The sequence below is a fragment of the Macrotis lagotis genome, chromosome 7 (assembly GCF_037893015.1).
Source record: "Macrotis lagotis isolate mMagLag1 chromosome 7, bilby.v1.9.chrom.fasta, whole genome shotgun sequence".
Taxonomy (NCBI): Eukaryota; Metazoa; Chordata; class Mammalia; order Peramelemorphia; family Peramelidae; genus Macrotis; species Macrotis lagotis.
This window is the reverse complement of record NC_133664.1, coordinates 132110630-132134595: the sequence shown is the minus strand read 5'-3', so window position 1 is coordinate 132134595 and position 23966 is coordinate 132110630. Positions and strand designations below refer to the sequence as shown.

Genomic DNA, 23966 nt, shown 5'->3' with positions numbered 1-23966 from the left:
ATATCCTTTAATCCACCTCTGAATCCCTCGCCCAATTGATTGTCAACAATTCCCCTCCTAGTAAACCTAAAAATGGGAAAATTTTTCCCTATCTCTATTAAATTTCTGCTTCCACATGGAGTAAAATCCACAGTCACTCCTCTAAGTTTTAGTCCCACTTCCTGCTAAACATCTCTTCCTGAATGAGTACTTCAAACTCAACATGTCCCAAATGGAACTCATTAGTTTTCTGTCCCTCTTTTCATTACCTTCTTTTCACTGATAATCCATGCATACTCCCAAGTTCAAATCAGAGTCATCTTTGACTATTCCCTTACCCCTACTTCCCCAATCTCTAGACATTTTACCAAAATATGTCCATTTTAACTATATAATCTCTCACATGCTTCCTTTCCTCATATTCTCACATCCTAGGTCAGACCTTTTTTAATAGCCTCTTGCCTATTTAATGGCCTGCTAATTTGTCTGAATCCAGTCTCTTCCCTTTTCAATTTAATCTTCTCAAAGTTGCCAAAACAATCTTCATAAGATATAAGGTTGACCATTGCATTGTCCTACTCAAAAACTTTCAGTGGCTCCTCTAGAATAAAAATACAAAAGAATTTAGTCACTAAGCATTTAAGACCCTTAGCAATCTGGCTCACCATAAACCACACCTGTGTTAATGAGCAAGTTTTTCTCAATGAAGAAAACTTCTTCAAAATAATTGAATTAATGTTAATAAATATTCTCAAATCTGACCACTTGAGAATATTAGCATTTCTGTTGAGAAACAAGTTTTCAGGTCACTAAAAATAAATGAACCAACCAGAGCCAACCTCATTTAGTTATAATAATCTCTTAGTCAAATAGAACTGTCAAGTGACAAGAAAAAGAACAAGACATTAGAGAAAATCAAGAGATTTAAAATTGAACACAAAAATTTCTTAGAAACTTCCTTCTCATCTCCTGATCCCTCACATATAACTTCAAAAGTGAGGCAAGATATGGTGAAAGGAATACAAAGAAAACCATTGTATGACCTCATCACCTGGCTCTGAGTCCTTTCCTAGTCACTAATTGTGAGCCAGGGAGCATCTACTTCACAGAGCTTTTTCTCTTTAATAAAGAAAGCAGTTGCTTAAGAACCTCAAATGACTTATAGAAATAGGAACTATTATTAGACCACTATAGGAGACTCTAAGTTTGGTCATCACAGTCACAAGAAGTCATTAAGCTTAGAATTTTCAAACTCTGAACTCAGCCCTATGAAGCAGAAGGGAAATTTATTTAGTGATCTTGGTGGAGGTTGTTTTTTTAACCATACGAAAACAATTGCAGTCAGAGCTTTTGCAAATTCTTAGTTTTTTTTCCATTTTAAATTGAAAAGAAAATCTAATTTCCTGCTCTGAAAATGGGGTCAGAAGGAGAGGGCAGATTTGATCTCATTTTGAAGCTTGCCCAAGGTTAATTATCTCCATCCTGTGGGCTTTTAACAAAGAACTATTTGACCAAAAGGCAATAGATAAGTAATACAAATGAGAAATGCATTTTTATACCTGGTCACTGTATTGATTTGTTTTGTTGGACTATACATATTAGATGCAAGTGAAAGCTTCTGAGAAGGGGCTAAGGGTGGCAAATTAGTGAGTAGTGTTAAACACAAAAAATAGCATCAATAAAACTTTTTAATGAACAAAAATCAAAAATGCAGAAGAGGGACACAAACAATTTTTAAAAAATTATACTATAAAATACAAAAATATATATATTACATATAGAAACATGTTTCTGAAAAACAATGTAGTTTAGTTTTTAATACAAGCCTCTTTTTTGTACTTGATAATTAAGATTTTGTACTTGAAGATTAAGATAATAAACATAATTGAAACAAAGAAAACTACTAAAATCCATTTTCATCACAATGCATTTTTATAGACTCCTCAGATAACTAAACTCTAATTAACTGGATCTAAGTACCCCACCAAAAGTGGTGTCATTTTTAGCCAATATTGAAACTATATATTTTGTCACCCCCACCATATCCTTGTGTATATATTATCTATTTAAATTTGTTTCATTATTTTTTATTTTCAACATTTCTGAAAATATCCTTTCTTCTCCCCTACCCAGCAACAAAAAATGAAAAAGAAAGAAAAAGGACAGTTTAAATGACATCAACAGAATAAAACATTACATGCAAGTTTTCCCACTCACAGTCTTTCATCTCTGCAAAGAAAGGGGGGTAGTACATTTTTGTCTTTTCTTTTCAAGGGTCAAGACTTGTCTTTATAATTACACAGTATTCAGTGTTGAAATTTTGCTCTTTTGTTTACATTGTTGCTGCCCTTGTATATACTGTTTTATTGGTTCTAATTTCTGCATTCTCCATTAGTTTATAACTCTTCCAAAGCTTCTCTCAAATTTTCAAGTTCATTATTCCTTGTGGTATTCAATTCTTCTATTCATGTACCATAATTTGGCTATCTATCCCCCAATGAATGGGCAACTACTACTTTGTTTCCAGCTCTTTTTTTTAACCAGAAAAGTGTTTCTATGAATATTTATTCTGAATGTGAATATTTCTCTCTGTCTTTGATTTCTGGAGCACATACTAACCAGTGAGATCTCTTGTTCAAAAAAATTACCACTATATTTTATCCATATTAATTAATCCATGAGAATGCCATAGGGGCACCACTGTCACTAGAAAAAAAGGTCATAAAAACAAATGAAAAATAAAAGTAAATCTTTTTAGGTCTAAGAATTACAGAATACCTTACAAGTCTAAAAAAAAACTGCCCAAGTTCTAAAGACAGGGATGAGAAATACAAAGAGTGAAGAACTTTAAAAAAAAAGTAAATATGGTTGGGCATAGTGAATACAATCCAAAAATATAAAGTCTCAGAATACTGTGGCCCAAGTTGTCTATACTGTTCCCATCCCCCATAGCCTATTCAATCACAGTGAGAGGTTGCCCTAATAGCCATAATGAAATTCTTGAGAAGTTTTAAGTCCTACATATACCTTATACATATACATATACCTGGGACCTTTTTCATTAAGGAAAAAACAGACAAGTCCCATCCCCCTGACCCACAAAAAAAAAATGAAAAAAAAGTCACTGTATATAATCTGTTGGACAGGACAGCTGCAGAGATTGAGTTGAGGTAGGGCAGGTGGGGCAGGGATGGAGAGGAATAGAGACTTCAAAGTCCTGGACCTTCAACAGACAAGGAATTACTTAGGAGAGAATGGACCAGGAGATAGCAATATAGGGAGGGAATTGAAAAGGTCTACATCCTCCAGGTAAAGAAATTGAGTTGTGCTAGGGAGGGTGACATAAACTCTTGAAGATTTCAATTCTAAGGGGGCCATTCTGAAAAGGCAGAATAACTCCTCTCCATCAATGATGTTGTCTGAAGACAAAGGAGTACTTTGGTCCCACCTTCAGGTCATCTAGGAAATCTGGGGGTTAGGCATTTAAGAAAATACACTTCTCCCCCCAAGATGTTGGCACCCCAGTACTCTAGTAATAAAGTTCTTTTTTAAGTGAAGCAGAGAATTAATTTTCTTTCTTTGATAATACAGTAGAGTGCCATGGGGTCTGTAGTCCCTAAAATAGTAATTAAACATGGTAACTATTAATAAACTGAAATTATTGGATTGAAGTTTTCAATGAGTTGAAATTTTGTTTATACTTCACTGCTAATATAATGGGCATGTATAACATTTTAAACAGAAATTTTAAATAAGTATTTATTATAAAAATATAACTGCATAGTTAATTCATTTGAAAATGTGCTTGAATTTTTCCTAACATTTTTAGTTTAAGTCTTGTAAAACATAACACTCAACATTTACTGACCTCCTACTCTGAGAAGACTTGCTAATTAGTAAGCAAAGATGAAACAAAAAAGGAAAAATAATGTTTAAATATTTAAAAAAACACTGAGCTCTGTTTGGTATCAACCAAATAATATCTCAAATAATAATTTTCCCACATCTCAAATAATAATGTATCCCACATGTTTGAGACTCAATGGGCATATAGTCCTGTAAAATATAGCAAGTAGAAAAAGAATATTTTTTTGCATTTGCAAAGATTCCATAAATGTTATAATTTGGTTTCTAAATAAATGTCAATTAGTTCAAGTTTCTTCAAATAAAAATATTTCTGTTTTTTTTCATTCTGAGCATCACAGAATTTTTCAGTTGAATGGATCTTATAAGTTATTTAGTTCAAGCCTCATATTACAAATGAAGAAAATGAGGACCACAGCAATTAAATTATTTGCCTAGAATAATGGCATTACTATCTGAGTTAGGATTGAAATACAGGTCTTCTACCTCAAATCCAAAGCTTTTTCCACATTACCAGTGAACCTCTTTAATTTGGTTCCGGGCTAATTTATACTTTGTAGCCAAATAGTTCCCCAAAGATAATAATAGTTCTTGTGATAGGACAGTAAACCCTAAAAAAATCATAAAAGTTATTTTAACCTGCTTCTAAATGGGTTTGTCTGAAAATATGACATTTTCATTTAAAAACTAAAACTATGCTTTGTAATAATTTATTTAAAACCACAGGTACCAACAAAGGACCAGAGATTTAAAGTTGAATGGGACACCAGATACTGTCTAATCCAATTCATTAATTTATAGATAAGGAAACTGAGTTATACTGAGGCCAATTTTTTCTTTATTTATTTGTCTGGTTTTGTCTAAGACCACACAGGCAGGTAATAGACAGCAGAGTTAGTATTTGAATTCACATGCTCTGACTCCACATCCATCATGAAACCACAGAAGCAGATTAGTCTTCGTGGAAATTTGCTACTAGCTTGAATTCTTTAGAAGTAGTATAATACACTAGACAGAACTCTCTGGGCTTGGAATCAAGAAGATATGGATTCTAATACTACTTTTAACACTTGTCAGTTTGTGTGAATGGAATTTCCTAAGATTTAACCACATTCATATACACACCCCAGTCTTCTCTTCTTCATTTTGGTCACCCTCATATATGCCTATGTACCCACACATACAGATGTTCCATTCCAAAATATAAGAAACTATATTAGGGATGTTTAATATTAAATAAATTCTATGCCCTTTTCTTTCTAGTTATACTTTAAGTACCTACACTTTAATAAACAAAAAAGTTTGATTAAAGGCCTGGATTGTGAAAATGATAAATGATAAACTCCAGTCTCTATCCTGTCTAACCCTAAGCTTTACAGACTTTTGGTATTAAGTAGCTCTCTGTCAGCCGTTTATTTTTCTTATCCCCAAGATAGGAGATTTAAAAATATCACATTACTTGTAGTTAGTAAATAATAGAATTCCAGTGCCAAATATTTGTACAAGGTAATGGAACAGCTGTCATTTTGTTAAGAATCTACTGAGATTGGGATATATATAGAATAATTTCATTACATTGGTACCTACCACCTCAGAAAAAGCAAAAGAGATAAAAATCTCAATTATATCCTGTACTCAAAATGAAATCGCAAGGAAATTAAATTAGCTCCATATAAGTGCAATCTGTGACAATGTTCAACATTTCCAGAGGAAATATAATGTTGAATGATCTTTTCTGAATAATACATTGAAGTGGGAGTAACTTAAAGCCTTAATAATTGGGTATAATTGAAGGGAGAGTTGGTCTAATACTAAAACATTTAAATTATAGAATATTTTCAAATGAATAAAACTTTGCTATTTTCAGGAATATGCTGTAATTCAAATTTAGCCATCAAAGTGTTGGCAAGTATGAAGTTCTTTAAGGACTTCTTTGTTTGAATGAACAGATTTTTTTTTAGTCTGGCTATAATGCTACAAAGTGCTTAAGCAATAATTCTCTGGTAAATAGGTCAACTATTCCCTCTGAGACTTTGTTTTATTTGGCTAATTTGCTTACCTTAACTTTCTCCACTCACTCTCACTCCCACCCACCTCTACTCATGACCCAAAGTACAAACACTAATTAAGTCATTATTTTGAGAATTTTGCAGTTATGAATTTTGATCAATCAAAAATAATTTATTGTAGGCCTGTTAAGTTGCTTAGAATTCAATTACAAATAATGAAACAATTCTTATTCACAAGGAGTTTGCACACTAATGTAATTCAAATTAATCAGGTCTCACAATTTGGCTCAAACTTTGCTTTCTAGGTAAAAGGATAAAAGTAAGGTGATAAAATCTTTAAAAGTCTCAGCTCTTCAAAAAAAATCTAAGAAAAAAGTTGACCATTTCTTGAATTTAGTAATTCTGATTCTCTGGCATTTTAGAATGTGATATATATATATATATATATATATATATGTATATATATATGGCATTTTAGAATGTGATATATATATATATATATAATCAGTTCCTTTGTAAATATTAGGTTCTAAATTATAATGTAATTTCTTATTAAATTTTATTTCTATTGGAAAAGAAGGTAGTATTCAGAAAGTCTACAGAGTAGCAGCTGGGATTTCAAACACTGATAGCTAAATGGAGAGTTCTTATCAGGAGTCAAAATAGGTCTGTGGCAATAATTAATCAAACAACTTGGCTTATGAACTCTGCTACCTTTTATCATCTGACACTTGTCTTATTAGTTTTAAGGAGTCTTTGCTGGTCTCCAACAAATGACTCAATAGGATAGATAAGCGGACAATAGGTGAAGAATGAAGGAGTGGCCTGGATGTGGAATCATAACTTCCTTCTCTACTACTGTAATCAGTTAAGAATTAATAGGAATCATGGTCAAATGGACATTGACAAGATGAACCAAATTATAATGTCAATTAGCAAAAAATAACACTGGAACACACACACTCTGGATATCTTGGGCACCAGGATCCAAGTCAGTTTTGTCCAAAATTTTCTATTTAAAGCTCATCAGTAACATAGGCCTAACACCAACCCAGATTCAAGGGAGAAAATAAGCCTCATTATGTCATATATCTATAAAATATACTATATGTTTTAAGTTATGGAAAAAATCCAAAAGACAGGAAAAATAATCTTGACCATGTCTTGAACTATTCAATAATTCTGATTCTCCATTATTGCAGACATCAAGTGTTGTTTTGTAATATTAGCTTATGTGTCTTAGTCATTTTTCATTTTACATTTTATAATTATTGTCAAAGATAATATATTCACTTTAGTTTTCTCTCTTTGCAATATATATATATATATATATATATATACACACACACACACATCTATCCTCAAACATAAATATTTTCCACAATTACTTTTCAATAAAAGGAAAACTTTTCCTTTTAATTTCACTAGCTCTGTGATATTGAATGCTTACCTGAATTTAATATGCAAGGCATTTTGAGTTTTGACCTGAGAAGATGTGAAAAATTTAACAGTCATTTTCCTCCCTATACTTAGGAGAGTTGTTTAGTTGAATGTCAAAGACTTCTTGTTTTCAAAAATTATTTAATTAATTTCAGTATTTATTAAATACTTAAAATGTGCAAGATATCATGCTAGACATTGGTGATATAAAAACAAAAACCTATTACAAGTTTTCAGAGAAGATACTTTCCAGGAAGGATGCAATACAGAGAAATAAATACAAGGGAATTTTAAAGTAGAAAATACTAATAACTGATGGGAAAAGAGAAGACTTCATGGAGAAGAATGGCACCCTGAATGAAGAGAAATTCTGAAAGGCAGAAGTATATTTCAGCCTTCTTTGAATGCAATGACATTCAAGTACATTAGAAGAATAATAGCATAATGGTGAAAGTACTCTTTGTACATCTGTTTTAGTGAGTACAACAGAATGATTTATTAAATAGTGCAACAATTGTATGTATGGAAAGGAGTGTTTTTAAAATAATAGGTTTGTTTTCAAATAATGCTCTCCAGGTACAATCTTGTAGCACCATATATTTGCTTAGGAAAATTCTGTTTTCCTGGCCAAAGTCACTCTTGATCTAGCCCACATCAGATTTCCACAAAACTTTAACTGCATCAATATTAACAATAATAGTTGACAATTATACTGCATTATAAGATTTCTAAAGCACTTTATGTGCATCATCTCATTTCAGTCTCATAATTGGCTGGTGTTACAGGCATCATTATTGCCATTTTATCAATAAGGAAATTGATATTCAAGTTCAATATGTATGTTAATGGTCACAACAACTATGTATCAGAGACCAGGCTCAAACCATTTCTCTACTGACTACAAGTCCAAAATTTTTTTCACCAACATGATGCCTTAAAATTTCATTCTGTAAATTTGTTGAATGTCTCCTCTTCAAATGTATCATTAGATATTCAACAATAACAGAATATCTGATAGTTTATGTATTCATACTATGATGTACTAAGTTTTACTAACCATGGGGTGTTCAAGAAGAGGCAAGATTCATTGAAAATATAGAAGAAGGGATTCATATATCCAGTCCTAGAATAACTCTCATAATTTCTCTTTGAAATTACTATTTTTTTTTTGCAAAAACCACTAAGTTGTGAAACTATTGTCTTTTTTTTCCCTCAAGACCATGCCCCCACTTAGAAAACTAGGTTTAGGGGTGGTTAGGTGGCACAGCGGATAGAGCACCAGCCCTTGAGTCAGGAGTACCTGAGTTCAAATCCAGCCTCAGACACTTAATAATTACCTAGCTGTGTGGCCTTGGGCAAGCCACTTAACCCCATTGCCTTGTAAAAACCAAAAACTAAGAGAAAAAGAAAAAAAAATTAGGTTTATCAATTTGACAACTCCATTTATTCATTTTTTTTTGCAACTGCTCTTAGGAGGCTATTAAGCCACATTGTCTAATATATAATGATCCCCATAAGACCTTTCTTACACTTTTAAAATTCTTCAATATGCTAGTTTTGTGGGAAAGGTACTTTAACAATATTTTTTTCCTATTTAACATAAAGTACATTTTATACACAAATCATAAATTAACAAAACCCAGGGAAGAAAAAATGGTTAATGGAAATTATATGTCTCAAAGTATCCTTCCCAAAATATCTTTAAAACTTAAATCACTTTAAGGAAATTAAATATTAATAGATTGTGTTTATATAAACTATGGCAAAGAAACATACAAAACTTAGACAAATGAAAATCCCCTTCCAAAGAAGATGAAAATTCAATTTATAGAAGAACACAATTAATTGCCTAATAGAAATAAAGTAATTCAACTGAAATTTTCATGTTTGAGCTGAAGTTTAAATGACTATTAGAATCCTAGAGCTATTATAAAACCTTATCCCTTATAGGTATCAAATTAAGCTTACTGTTATTTCTGTTTAAGAGAAGGAGAAATCTCAATAATCCAGAATTGTGATTTATGATTTTGCAAAGTTTTTGAGAAAAAAGAATAAACTTAGTTATCATCTTCTTTTGTAGCATACTAAAAATCTGTTAGAAGGGAGAGAGAAAGGAAAGGAAGGGAGGAAGGAAAGAAAAGAGAGATAGAAAGGGAAGCAAGGAGAAGAGGAAGGATGAAGGAAGGAAGAGAGAGAGAGAAGAACAAGGAGGAGAAGAGGGAGGGAAGAAAGAAGGATGGGAGGGAGGGAGGATGGAAGGAAGGAAGGATGGATGGAAGGAAGGAAGGAAGGAAGGGAGAAAGGAAGAAGGGAAGAAAGAAAAAATATAGGAAAGAATGAAAGAAAGGAAAGAAAGAAGAAAGGAATGAAGGAAGGAATGAATCAAAGGAAGGAAAAAGGAAAAGAAGGATGAAAGGAAGGAAGGATGGAAGGAGGGTTGGCTGACTATAGAATAAGCATTGTCCTAAGTACTGGATATACAAATACAAGTCAAAAAAATATAGTGCCTAATTTCAAGTTTACATTCTAATAATAACACATATAAGGGAGTTTAAAAACAGCAGCAGGTGGGGAAAAGGTAGAGAATTCTTGAGAGTCAGGAAGAGTCAGGAGAGGAATAAAGGCATAAGTATGGAAAACTAGGGCACTTCCTCAATATGATTCTAAGCAGTCCAAGGAGTGAGCTGCAGAACAGTTAAGTGCCTTCTAGAATGAGAAGGCCATAGAAAACAGAGGCATCTGAAACTTCTACAACATTTATTGGATTTTTTTCTCATCAGTTTAAGTTACTTAATTATATATTCTCATTTTATTATTAAGTTTTATTTAAACTCTGAATACAATTAAGGATATAAAAGCCAGTGTGACATAGTAGAATGTGGAAAGCATTTCTAAGCTAATAAAATCTAATTAGTATTAGGAGCACACATAGCTTATTCTAAGCCCTGTGGAAAATAGTGTGATTACTTAAACAGACTCTGTTTTGTTTGCCAGATGTAAACTATATGTTCATTTGGAACAAAGTTAGATGAAGAATAAAAATAATGTACTCTTGGCTTAAACAAAGTGATGAAACAGAAATTAAATATACTAATAATATATATATATATATATATGCCAAAGAATTTCAGTTGGATTTTGAGCATACCCCAGCAACATCCTAATAAAATAAGGAAAGACTTATGTAGTTCTCTTTTTTTCCTTAATAGCATTTTTGCCATCATGCAAATCAAAGTCCTGCAGACTATGTTAATTTTTAAAAATTCAAACTAGGCTATTCTAGAGTTCATAATGGTTAATGGTGTGACAATAAATAAAACACCAAACTGATTTTGAGCCAGCTTTCTTTGTTGTTGTTCAGTTGTTTCATTCTCTTTGTGATCTCATTTAACATTTTCATGGCAAAAATAACAGTTATTTGCCATTTCCTTCTTCATCTCATTTTACAGATGAGGAACTGAGGCAAACAGGGTAAAGTGACATGTCCAGGGTCATACAGCTAGTAAGTGTCTGAGGTTCCAGCACTTGCCTCACTGTGCCACCTAGTTGCTCTTTGAGCCAGCCACTTCACAACTGAAAATTGATTATGAGGGAAGACACTACTATTTAACAAAGCCAATGCATGTGAAATTGTGAAAATATATTCCTCTTTCCTTCATACTGGGTTTTAGACTCAATCAAGAAAATATCTAATGCACTGTCAAAAGTGTGACTTTTGATAAATTTACAGCACCAAATATTTGTCAGTATTTGCAATGGTGCTTTATATGAGACGAAAAATTTACTAGATACACATAATTATGATATTATAATCAGTTGCCTCAAATATATGTATATATATAAATATTAAAACATGTATGTCGACCTCTACAAATAAGTGTATTTATATATATATATATACATATATATATATATAAATGTATGTACATATACATATGTGCATAGATATATATATAAAGAGATAGATGTAGATGTAGGCAAAGATAGATTTTTTTTTGACAGGTCTTGGGCATCATTAGTATAGGAGTACTCCCTTTGAGGAAAAGCCTCTCTGGATGAAATCATTAACTTTTCTAAAACTTAATGTCTTAGAAGACACGTTGCACTGAAAGGTAAAGTGATTTTCCTTGGGTTATTTGCTGTCAGAGGTGTTAGAGGTGAGTGGGGGATACAAATCCACTACAAAATGATGTTTCTTGTGTCAGTCTTTTTTGAACCTGTCTGCTTAACTATTTATCTGTCTCTCTGAAGATGGATATATAAGAATATTTCCTCATATGTATGATTGATTGATGGATTGATTGTTGTTCTTTGTTGGAAAAAGACCATGACATCAGGTAAATAATGACATGACATGCATATTATGTTGATTAAAGTGAGGGGAATGTTGGGCAAAGATATCCTTCTCACTGACTCTTCCAGAACTGTCTTAAAGCCAGTGACCTGATATTATAGGAAATAGGACTTCTGTTGTTGGTCTGGACACAGTAGGAAATCTTATTACCTTAGATACAGACCTTTCTCCTGTCATCAAGGCATCACAGTATTACAGTAACACAAGGTAGAGTCTCAGTATGGTATTTTTATGGCAATAATTTTTGGACAGTAGGGTAAAACTATCCAGTTTCATGATGAAATAATAATAAGTATAATAATATTTGGTGATGAGCTTTTAACAGTAGAGGGAGGCTAATCTGTACCTTAATAGTCTATACTACACAGCTCTGTAACCATAGTCCCCTGGAAACCTAAAGATTTTGGTTTCCTGAAAACTGGTAGGTCATGAGAACAATCCCAATGAGGGATTGCTACTCAGTATCATTTATGGTCAGAACTAAAACATGCTGGAGCAGAGCCAAGATAGGGCGAAGCCAAGATGGCAGTGTGACGGCAAGAATTCCCAGAAACTCTTTTCCCCCAGAACTCCAAAAGACATCAAATTATGATTCTAGTCAAAATTTGGAGGGGCAGAATCCACAGAAATACTGAGTGATACAATTCCCCAGTCCAAGACAACTTAGAAGATCCACAGGAAAGGTCTGTTTCACCAGGACTGGGGTTGGAAAGAGCAGAAGCACAGCTGGGCTAGAGCAAACCTGCTCCAGCCTTCAAGGATTAGTCTGTGGGATGCCTGGGTCCCTGGGGACACCTGGTTCTGTGATAGAGAGGGGCAGTTTCCAGACCTCTTGGCCCAGGGTTCACTCGGGACAGCTTGAAGGGGAAGTGAAAGAACTTTGCCTCACTAGAGTGAGCATGGGGACCCAGAGCAGCCCAGCAATGAGAACCTATGGCAGGAACCTGCGGAGACACCCTAGCATTTCCAGGTAAGGGGGTGGGGAGAGACTTCAGGGGTCTCTCTGCTATCCCTAGGGTAGGGCTCTGCTGCTTTTTCCACACTCAGATCCAGGGCCCATTTGGGACCCCATCCTACCATTAGAGGAGCAGGGACCTTCCTCACAGCTCCAGGGAAGAGGAGAGGGCCTGTTGTTATCCACAGACCAAAGCACAGGTAAGAGAGCAGTCAGAGCCTCTCATAAGACCTTAGAGGAATTAAGATTCCTTTGGGGTGTCCCCAAAACACCCCAAAGCCTTGGACGTGTGGTAAATCAGTCATAGGCTGATGAAATGAGCAAACAAAAGAAAAAGAAAAAAGAAGAATCTGACCAGAGAAAATTACTTTGGTCCCATGGAAGATTCAGAGAATGACAACACGGAAGCTTCTGTGTCCAAAACCTCCAAGAGAAATAGAAAATGGTCCTAGGCTATGGAAGAGCTCAAAACAGACTTTGAAAAACAAGTAAGGAAAATAGAGAAATGAGAGCAATACAGGTAGATCATGAAAACCAGCAGCTTGGTGAAAGACATACAAAAAAATACTGAAAAAAATGTTAAAAACCAGTTTAGGACAAATAAAATAAGCAACCCCAAAAGGCAAATGAGGAGAATGCCTTAAAAAGCATAATTGGCCAGTGGGAAAAGATTAAAAAAAGCTCTCTAGAGAGAATAACTCCTTCAAATGTAGAATGAAACTAAAGAAAACTAAAGCCTTTATGAGAAATAAAGAAACAATAAAACAGTACCAAAAGAATCAAAAATTAGAAGAAAATGTGAAAAATCTCACTGAGAAAAACAACTGATCTAGAAAACAGATCCAGAGAAATAATATAAAAATTATTGGGCTATCTAAAAGTCATGACCAGGAAAAGAGTCCATGCTTCATTTTTTTTAGGTTTTTTTGCAGGGCAAATGGGGTTAAGTGGCTTGCCCAAGGCCACATAGCTAGGTAATGATTAAGTGTCTGAGGTCATATTTGAACTCAGGTACTCCTAATTCTAGGGCCAGTGCTCTGTCCACTGCGCCACCTAGCTGCCCTTCTATTCCTCATTTTTCAAGAAATAATGCAGCAAAATTGCCCTGAGATCCTAGAAGAAGACAGTAAAATAGAAATTGAGGGAATTTACTGATCACCTCCTGAAAGAGATTCCAAAAGAAAAGCTCCCAGTAATATTATAAGCAAATTCCAAGACTCCCAAGTCAAGCTGCCAGAAACAAACAATTCAACTACCATGACACTACAGGCAGGATTACATAGGATTTGGCAACAACTACATTAAGGGCTTGAAGGGCTAGGAATATGATATTCCAGAAGACAAGAGCTTGGAATACAACCAAGAATCAATTACCCAGCAAAGCTAAATATACTCTTTCAGGGGAAAAGATGGATATTCAATGGAATAGGGGACTTTCAAACTTTCCTGTTGAAACAACCAGAGCTGAACAGAAAGTCTGATCTCCAAGTACAGGACTCAGGTGAAGCATGGGGGGAGGTGGACAAGAATGACTAACTATGAGGAACTTAATGATGTTGAACTTCCTGCATGGGAAGAAGATACTGAAAATTCATATGAACTTTTTCATTTATAAGGGCAGTTAGAAGGAGCATATGTAGACAAGGCACAGGAAGGAGCTGAATATAATGGTATAAAATAGTAAAAAGATAGAGTCAATGGGTGATAAAGGAAAGTGCTGGGAGGAAGAGAAAGGAGAGGAAGAAGGGATATTTCACATAAAAGAGTAAAAAGCTTTTGCAATGGAAGGAATGGGGAAAGACAATGGGAAATGAGTAAGAAATGGCTCAGTGAAGAAATAACATACACACTCAAGAGGGTATAGAAATCTATCTTGCCCTAGAGAAAAATGAGAGGAAAGGGACAGGAAAAGGGGGGACAGCAAAGAGAAGGCAGGGAAGTAGGTGATAGAAGAGCAGGAAGATCGTGGGAGTAGGGCATCAAATATAACACACTTCTGAGCAGGGACAGGGTGAAAGGAGAAAGAGAATAGAATAAATGGAAGTGGGGAGGAATAAATGGAGGGAAATACAGTTATTAATAGTGACTGTAGGAAAAGATATTGAAGCAACTTCTCTGATGGATTTATGATAAAGAAGGCAACTCATCCCAGAGACAGAGCTGATGGAATCTGAACACACTTTTTTCTCTCTCACTACTCTTGAGATTTCTCTATCTTTTTTTGGGTGGGGGAGGGGTGTTTATCTTTACTTTCATAACAAGATTATTGTAATAATGTAAAATAAACCATTAAAAAAAGAAATCACTAAAAAAAAAAACCCATGACATGCTTTCATTCTGGTCTACCTTGTGTAGGTCCAAGAATTTCACCTCTAGCAGCACAATACAAATGGTCCTGATCTTCACTTTTAATCATGGTCCTGGTTCTGAAAATCAGCAAAATAGAACCAGGGTTGTATTCCATTATTCCTAGTTAGGGTATCCAGGTGACCCAAACCTGCTTTGAACACTAATTTTGCAAAGGAAACACTTCAGGCCCCAAAGAACACTCAGCTAAGAGCATTGAGGGGTTGCCAAGAGGCAGTGAATGGGATGGCGGAGGGCTAGTTTGATCCCAAAATTCAACTTATTATGGCTACTGGCACCAGACTTTTTCCTCCAAAGGATTCTTATTAAAGGTTTCAAAGTGTGCTTATTCCAATTACAGAGCCTCAAAAGAGTCTTATTTATCACTACTCCCTGGGTCAGGAGTGGATAATTTGCATACCTGCTGCTTTCCTTGGATGTGATAGCCAGATTATATGTATATATGAATGAGATATACCAAGTAATATAGATGATAGATAACAGAGATAGATAGAAAGTCTATCTATACTTTGATACAATAATACTGGAAAATATGCTTAACACAATAATCAAAAATCAGAATTCTGAAAACTTCAAACCATTGGAATAAAGCCTAGCCCCAAATGTAGGAGAAGTCTCCCCAAAATAGTGCTCAGAAATAAAAAATAATAGTCTTCTTTACTCTAATTAGCCTGACATCTTATGCAAATATCCAGATTAGATCAGATTAAAGACAGAGTTTGGAACTAATGTTCAAAAAAGACAGGAGAGCAAATAATACATTTTAGGAATAATACATTGTAGGAAGATTCTCAACAAAAATATTAAAAATATTTAAAACAAATCTGGCAATTTAAGGGATAAACTTAAATCTTCACACTTGCTTTACCAAAAATTCTAAAAAACAGTTTCATTACTATAAACATGTAGAATTTTGATTATAAAAATAGCTTATGTACCATCAATAGATTATTATAGTTTTTCCAGTAAAAATAATATATCTGCAGTAGGCTAACCAAATTACAATCTATTCCCTTTTTTTTATGACACTATGTGCCACAGTGGAAAGTACTGATTTGAATGTGGAATTGGAAGATCTGGATTCAAAAATTACTTCTACGACTCTATATTATGTCCTTGGGCAAGTCATTTTGCATTTGTGTCAGTTTCCTCAGTTTCTCTTTAAAATGGAGGGTTTCCTTAGTTTTACATCTATAATCACTGCAACTACATGTGCGATGTCATAGACAGAGAGTGAACTGGAGACTCCAGATGGGCAAAGAAGTTTTTCTTTATGCAAACAAGTTACAATCATGGTCTTTATAGAATTAAAAGTGGTAACAAAGAACTGATGGCTTGCAACTACCATTAAAGACGCAGAAAATCTTTCATTTTTTAAGGTATTTAAATGTTTTTTAGAACACTATTACACAATTTACTATCCTGGTGAATTAATGAAAAATAATGCATTTTCAAAATGTAAACAATTTTCTTCACTGCCAATTTTCATGCCTAGTTTATATAGCTCTTGTGTATATGAAAACTGATTGTGATAAAAGGTGTTTTTTTAGTAATACCAGCAGTATTTGTAAATGATAAAAAGATGGAAGCAACCAAAAAGTTGTCCAAATAAATTATGGTAATTCATATAAAGAAACACAATACATCGAAAACCAAAAGGTAAGAAGAATACAAAGAAATATTTAATAATTTTTATAAAATAATACAAAAAGAAAAAAGCAAAACCAAAGGAACATAGTACATTATTAACTTATTAAAGTGAAAAGAAATATGACAGAGACTTAGAGGGGATGAATAAGAAAATTATATTTTTTGAAAATTGTAATTAATTTTTAAATATAAATTATTGCAAAAGCTACTTTAATTGTTTATACTGATATTTAATATTAAATGATGGTGCTGATTCTACATTTTTTCTTCATGTTATAGATTTTAAAGTATTTTACATGTCAGATTAATCTTGAAGAGTAAGAGTTTCATATTTACAAATACAATGAATTTTAAAGAAAAAATTCCCATTATTAAACTTCTGTTACAAACTGTATTTCAGTAACATAACATTCATATCTATGAAAGGTAATTTGGAAGGATAGCACCAAAGTCAAGCCAAAATAATTTCATCTTAGGGAAATAGATATTTTTCAAGCTTAAAATTCAAAGTTTTCATGATGTGCCAGAATACACAATTCTGAATTTTATCACTCAACCACTCCTGAGAAGATCTTAAGGGAGAACTGAAAGTCTTAAGAAGAAATGAATTGTTATGAAAATATGCTCTATTTTAGCATTATAATTTAAAATAAAAAGCATAAAATTAATTCTACTAACATTCGTAATAGATTGACTTTCATTAATCAGCTAATACTGTTCTCTAAACTTCTGGATTAAAAAAGAAAAAAAAACAAAGATTTTTTTCAGTAATGAAACATATGCAAAAACATATGTTAGAACAGTCAAAATGAAAAATGTATCTCCTAGTTAAGTATAATAGGATGATCTGAAATGTTTACAGATTCTAAAACTTGTTTTAAGTCTTCATTTTTATCACTTAGAGTTTGTCTGCAACTGAATACACATAAAGTATCACAAGATGACAAATGATGATTTCCTGATGGTTACATTTAGCTGCTGCTGAACAGGGTAAACATGTCAGTTCAATTTGTTTACATCCCCACTGAGTTGGCAAAGCTTTCAAAATACTTGTTTTAATGGAAAGTAGAATTGCAATAACAAATGAATTCAATGACGGTCTATATAGCTAAAAGCTTTCAGTAGTACCAATCTGCTGTTTTCATTTCAAGACAAAAACAATTTCCACTTAGCTTCAATTTCTCTTTTGGAAAAAAGAAGGAAGTTCTATGTTATTTTTCTAATCACCTTTTTTGCCTTTAATTTTGCCTTTAATTTATGCTGGAGAAACTATGATTTTTCCCCTCAATGTTTCTTTTTTTTTTTTAAGGTTTTTGCAAGACAAATGGGGTTAAGTGGCTTGTCCAAGGCTACACAGCTAGATAATTATTAAGTGTCTGAGACCAGATTTGAACCCAGATACTCCTGACTCCAGGGCCAGTGCTTTATCCACTATGCCACCTAGCCGCCCCCCCCCCAATGTTTCATTGATAAACATTTTGAAATGTTTCACCTCTGTTTGGTGAATTTATATTTATTAAACAAAAAGGCAATTAATTAAGATTTTTTCAGTTCCTAGAACCTTTACTTCAACAAATTAGTGTGCACAAATTACAAGCAATATTTTATGAGAGTTTTTGCCTCTTGTATCAGGCTTTATCTGATTTTGTTTTATAAAAATCAGCTCCATTAATTTCCTACTTTTTCAACTGGTGTTATGGACAACATTTTGACTTTGCTCAAACATTAACAGTTCAATAAGAGTTCCCTCTTAGTAGTTGGTCAAGAAATATGTCAAAACTCATGGACATATTTATTGGTTTGTTTCTTTAATCAGTTTGCTCAAATGGTTTCCTAGTTTCAAAAATAAAATTGTGATAGAGAGGTATTGATATTGATGTATGTGCTCTACATGTATAAAAGGCTACATGTAAATTGGCAGGTAAGAACTTCCAAAAATCAATTTATTTAGAATAGAATATTATATTTATATTAAATAAGAAGCTATTTATGCCTTCCCACAAAGAGAAGATACTAAAGTAAAAGTTCATTTGACAACTCTCAGAGAGTTTCCAAATTTTTACTAATCAACCATCAGTCTATCTTTTATATAATTCCAACTTATAAAATTGGAGTGGAGTTTTTAGAGCTAGAATGAACCTTAGAAGTCATCTATTCTAAGTCCTTCATTTTATAGATGAAGAAACTGAAACCTAAATAGCTAGCTTACTCATACTTACATATCTAGTCAGAGGTAGAACCAAAGTTAAATCTTCACTGACTTCTTTGCACTCCAGACCTCTGTCTATTTCACAATGATGTATTTGAATATTTGAGTGTTTGGTTGATGCAATCTTGTGACTAATATGACTTAAAGACAATTTCTTGAGGCCCCTCTTGGTCCTCAGGCCTTAAAGAGTCTGCTTGGGTGGTAACTTGGCCTCTGAGAATAAAACAAAACAAAACTTGCTACTCCAAATTGAGCCTGTCACAGAGCCTGAGAGAAACTATTCACATTTCTACAAATTCTCAAATGAACACAGGACTGGAAATACACTAATTTCACTCATATCTCTCAGGAAAAGAATGTGTTTTTTTCCCACAGCATGTTTGGCAAATACCACATGAAATCTCATTGCTATCACAGTTTCCTAGGCATTTTTCTTGTGACTGAGCTTAAAAAACAACTCAACACATTACTGTTTAGTCTTTGTAAGGGTAAACTGAAGGAAAATGTAAAAACCATACCCAAGCAAGAAGCAGCAAATTTCTTTTGACTGTTCCACAGTATCCTAACATCCCCACGATGATAAGGAAGCAGCAGACAGCAATCATTATGGGATGAACCACAGGAAAATAAGTTAAGATGACAGCTTCCTCTACCCTGAAAATAAACAAAAGAAGTCACAAAAATGAAAGAAAACACATTTTTTATATTACAAGAAAAAAATATTTTCATAATAACTTTATATCACTGTATGTAAATGTAATGCTATTTTTCAGTTACTTTGTTTTTTCCTATCAAATGAGTTAATCTTTCTTCACCTTAGTAGGAACATTCTTAAGTAAAGGTCTCACTTAACTGACAGACTAGAATCTAGGGAAAACCTTGAAGACTTGCTAAAGCTCCAAGAAGGCTGCCCTTAGCATAATACTTTCTTTACAATTCATAGGGAATCCCATATGGAAAAACTAATGGAAGATTGGGTCAGTAAAATATATCCTCCCATGATTATTCTCCTTTACTACCCTCTCTTCCAATATCACCAATCAATCTAAGATTTTCAGGAAATTATAAAGTGGACTGGTCCATAAAATAATTATAGATTTAAATGGTCCCGTGTTAACAAAAAAAAATATGAAGTCAGGGAATGAACCATGTGCAGAATGTGGAAGGCAAATGGAGAGAAAATTATAAGCTAAGACTCTCAGAAAGAACAGAAGCAGTAGATTATTATATTGTTGGAGGGAAAAACCCACCAGTTTATATGTGGTTGGTTGGTTGGTCTTATGCTCCATTATTGAAAAAAAGACTAAAAATGACATCACTATGTTTGAGACAAATTACAGTATGTCCAACTATGGTTGATCAGACCAATATGAATTCAAAATTCTCTACCACAGGTTAGGAACAAACAGCCCATGTGAACACCTGGGGTGGGTATTCTCAACTTACATATGTCACATTTCCCTTAAATTGCTTCAATTCTACCTTCCTCATAGAGTATAGCACCTTCACTGAAGAGAAGGTACCATGGGAGCAGTCCAGTGTCAGTGTCTCCCATGCTGTATAATCAGTTCTAAAGTTGTTCAAAGAGACTTTCATGGTGTCTTGGTATTGCTTCTTCTAATCCCCTTGTGAGTGCTTGCCATGTGTGAGTTCTCCATAAAATACTTTTGGGGGGGCGGTGCAAGAGTATGCCTTGCATTCTAACAAGGTGCCTAGCCCATCACAGTTGCACTCTCTGTAGTAATATAATGCTAGACAGTTTAGCTTGAGAAAGAGAACCTCAGTGTCTGCTATCTTCTCCTGCCAGGTGATCTTCAGAATCTTCTAAGACAATGTAAAAAGAAGTGATTCAGTTCCCTGACACGGCACTGGTAGACTGCCCAAGTTTCACAGGCATATATAGCAATGAGATCAACACAATGGCTCATCAATTTGGTAGTTATTTTAATACTTCTCTCTCACACTTTCTTTTGGAGTCTCCCTAATACTGAGCTAGCTCTGGCAATCTAAGTGTCAACCTCATTGTGAATGTGTACCACCTTGAAAAGGACACTGCCCAGGTAAGTGAACTTGTCTATAGTACTCAAAACTTCATTTTCTGTAATTATGGTTCCACATATGGTTGGTGTGGTGTTGGCTGATGGACCTGTGTTTTCTTGGTGTTGATCGTTAACCCAAAATTAGCACAAGCAGCAGAGAATCAATCCATCCTTTGTTGCATCTAAGCTTCAGAGCCTGCATTGAGTGCACAGTCATCTCTAAACAGAAGATCTTGTACCAAACTCCCTCCACTTTGGTCTTGGCCTTTTCAAGTTGAAGAATTTGCCATCAATGTGGTAACTGACCTTGAGGCCGTGTTCATCCTCAGTGAAGGTGTTTGATAACATGACTGAAAACATCATGCTAAAAAGTATGGGAGCAAGGACACATCATCATTGTTTTACTCCATTGGTGACTAGGAAATCTCAAAAGCATCATCCACTATCCAGAACCCAGGCATGCATGCTATCATGAGATTGATGTACAATACTAATGAACCTCCTGGCAACCAAATTTTGACATAATTTTCCATAAACCCTCATGACTGATGGTATCAAAGGTCTTGGTTAGATCTATAAATATTGTAGACCTCTGTTATATTCATGGCATTTTCCCTAGAGTTGTCAGGCAGCAAACACTATATTGATTGTTCCTCTACCCTTTCTGAAGTCAAGGTGGAACCTTGGCTTCTCAAGGAAGTGATGATCTTCCAGGTGAAGGATCAGCCTATTGAGAAGGACTTTGGCAAGAATCTTACCAGCAATGACTAAAAGAGAAATACCCCTGTGATTGTCACAGGATAATCTGTTCCTTTTACCTCTATAGAGATAGATGATAGAGGTATCTTTGAATTCATGATGGATAACCTCTTCATGCCATATAACTGGAAAATTTCAGTCAGTTTTTGGATGAACAATGAACCCCCCCCCACCACCACCTTGTGGAGCTCAGCTGGAACAGAATCAGTACCAGTTGTTTCTTTGTCACTTGAAAGGAGTCTAATGGTATTCAAAACCTCTTCTCCAGTTGGGAATTCATCTAGGGCCTGATTGACTTCAACTTGAGGTAAATGATCAATAGCTTCTGCATAGATTGATGATGGTCTGTTAAGAACACTATGAAATTGTTCAACCCATCTTTAGGATCATGGCCCTATCGTTAATCAATATGGCTCCATGAGCACTGAGTAGTTGAGATACACCATGATTCTTTGGCCCATAAATAGACTTCAGAGCATCATAAAAGCATTTTGATTTGTTTCTATCTGCATTACACTGAATTTCATCTGCTTTCTTAATGAGTCAAGAGTTCTGTATCTCTCTAAGCTTTGCTTGTACTTTACTTTTAATGGAATTAAATTCTGATTTCTTGGAAATGAATGAACTATCCTGCTGGTAAACCCTGAGGAGTTCTCTTTTTTTTTCATTTAGCAGCTTCTGTATTACCCCATTGTTTTCATCAAATTAATCTTGGTGTTGTGTTTGTTAGTGTTCTGGCCAAGATAAGGAAATGCAGCATTTCACACCAGATCTCTCTGAAAGCTGCCCATTCCTTTTCTGCTCCACTGTTGCCAACTATGTGTTGGCTCAGTTTTCACTCCCAAGTTAACAACAAACTGTTCCTTCTTAGAGAGACACTCTACCTGACATTAATTCTAGTATTCATTTTGCCTTGGGGCCACTGCTTTGATTGTGAAGATTTAGCTTAGAGAGGATGAGTCTGTGATCAGTCCAGCACTCTGCACCACACATTGCCCTCACATCCTGTCAGTCTCTTCCCCTTAGGATCACATAGACTATGCCAATATTTGCTATGAGGGTACATCCAGGAAGTTTTATTGTATAAACGGAAGACAGTGTTTGTGATGAGAAGGTCATAAGATGCACACGTTTTCAGTGGAAGACTTCACATGCTTTGGTAGACACTCCCCACTACTCACCAATGAGCTTGAGACTTTCTCCATTACCCTCAATCTGTTTTTTTGGGAGGTGGCAAGGCAATGGGATTAAGTGACTTGCCCAAGGTCACACAACTAGCATTAAAGTCACACAGAATTATAAGCTTGTCCTCTTTTGGTACATTGATGATAATGGTCTCCTGGTCTTCATAATTTTTTTTAACCTTCATCAGTGTTTGTCATGGTGGTAGCATAGGCCCTGATGATGGTGGAATGGCATTTTCCTAGAAATGGCAATCACATTATCATGAACCTGTTGTTCATTCTTTTAGGTAGACATTTAAGAATGCTAACTAGATTAGTTTTAATAGCAAAACCTATCCCAGTTTCATGTTTTTCTTCACTGTGGCTACTCCACAAAAAAATGTGCATCCAGCTCCAATTTCAGTAAGTTGGCCTTCATTTGCCAGCCTTGTTTCACTCAGGGTACCCTACCTGGCTGAGTTCTCTTGCAACAAGAGCTATTTGTCTTCCAAGTCTATTGGATCTTGTGTTGTCTATGAGTGTATGCATGTTCTGTGTATGAGGGTAAGTTTTTGATGAAGTTTTTGTAAATTTTTTTGTGTCTCAACTGCATTGTGGGATCTCTGCCTGCCACAGTAATCAGGTTAGGGTTGGGTAAGCAGACAATTTTTAGGACATCTTTTCTAGCCTCTTCCTCATAGCAGGAGATGAACAGTCACCCAGCAGTTGCCAAATACCACTGCTGCTTTCAGTGAGGAAAGGACTTTATGACCTGGGCTGCCAGTGTGCAGGGTTGTGACTGCAGCTCCTAGTATATCCACAACTGCTGCTTTGTCACTTGCCTGTTACTTCAGGACTTTGAGGAATGCTTATGAGTGATTTCTTTTGTTGCATGCATTAATTGTATTTAAGTGAGGTAGAGTTACATGAAGTCAACTGCCTCACTCTCTCTTCCAAAGTCAATATGGTCCAGCACAGCAAGAGGGAGTCAAGATAACTGGTGAGGGCTCTAGATGCAGTGGATGACCTTGGCATCTTCGATGTCTAATCAAACTCTAAGTGCTCCACAGCACCTGCTCCAGCTGACTTCATGGCCATTGGAACAAATTGTTCTCTTTTGCCCATTCCACCAGTGGAAGACTTCACATGCTTTGGGTAGATGACCCCCCCCCCACTAC

The 23966-nt window shown here is 34.7% G+C and overlaps 1 protein-coding gene across 2 annotated transcripts in view; it reads right to left on the bottom strand.

Annotated features, from left to right (window-relative positions):
- Positions 1-23966, bottom strand: part of TSPAN12 (tetraspanin 12) — a 101044-nt gene that overhangs the window by 51662 nt on the left and 25416 nt on the right. For both annotated transcript variants that reach the window (XM_074193824.1, XM_074193825.1), the window contains one exon: positions 19346-19481. In XM_074193824.1, coding sequence (XP_074049925.1) covers positions 19346-19481 — 136 coding nt within the window. The remainder of the gene's footprint in view (positions 1-19345; positions 19482-23966) is intronic.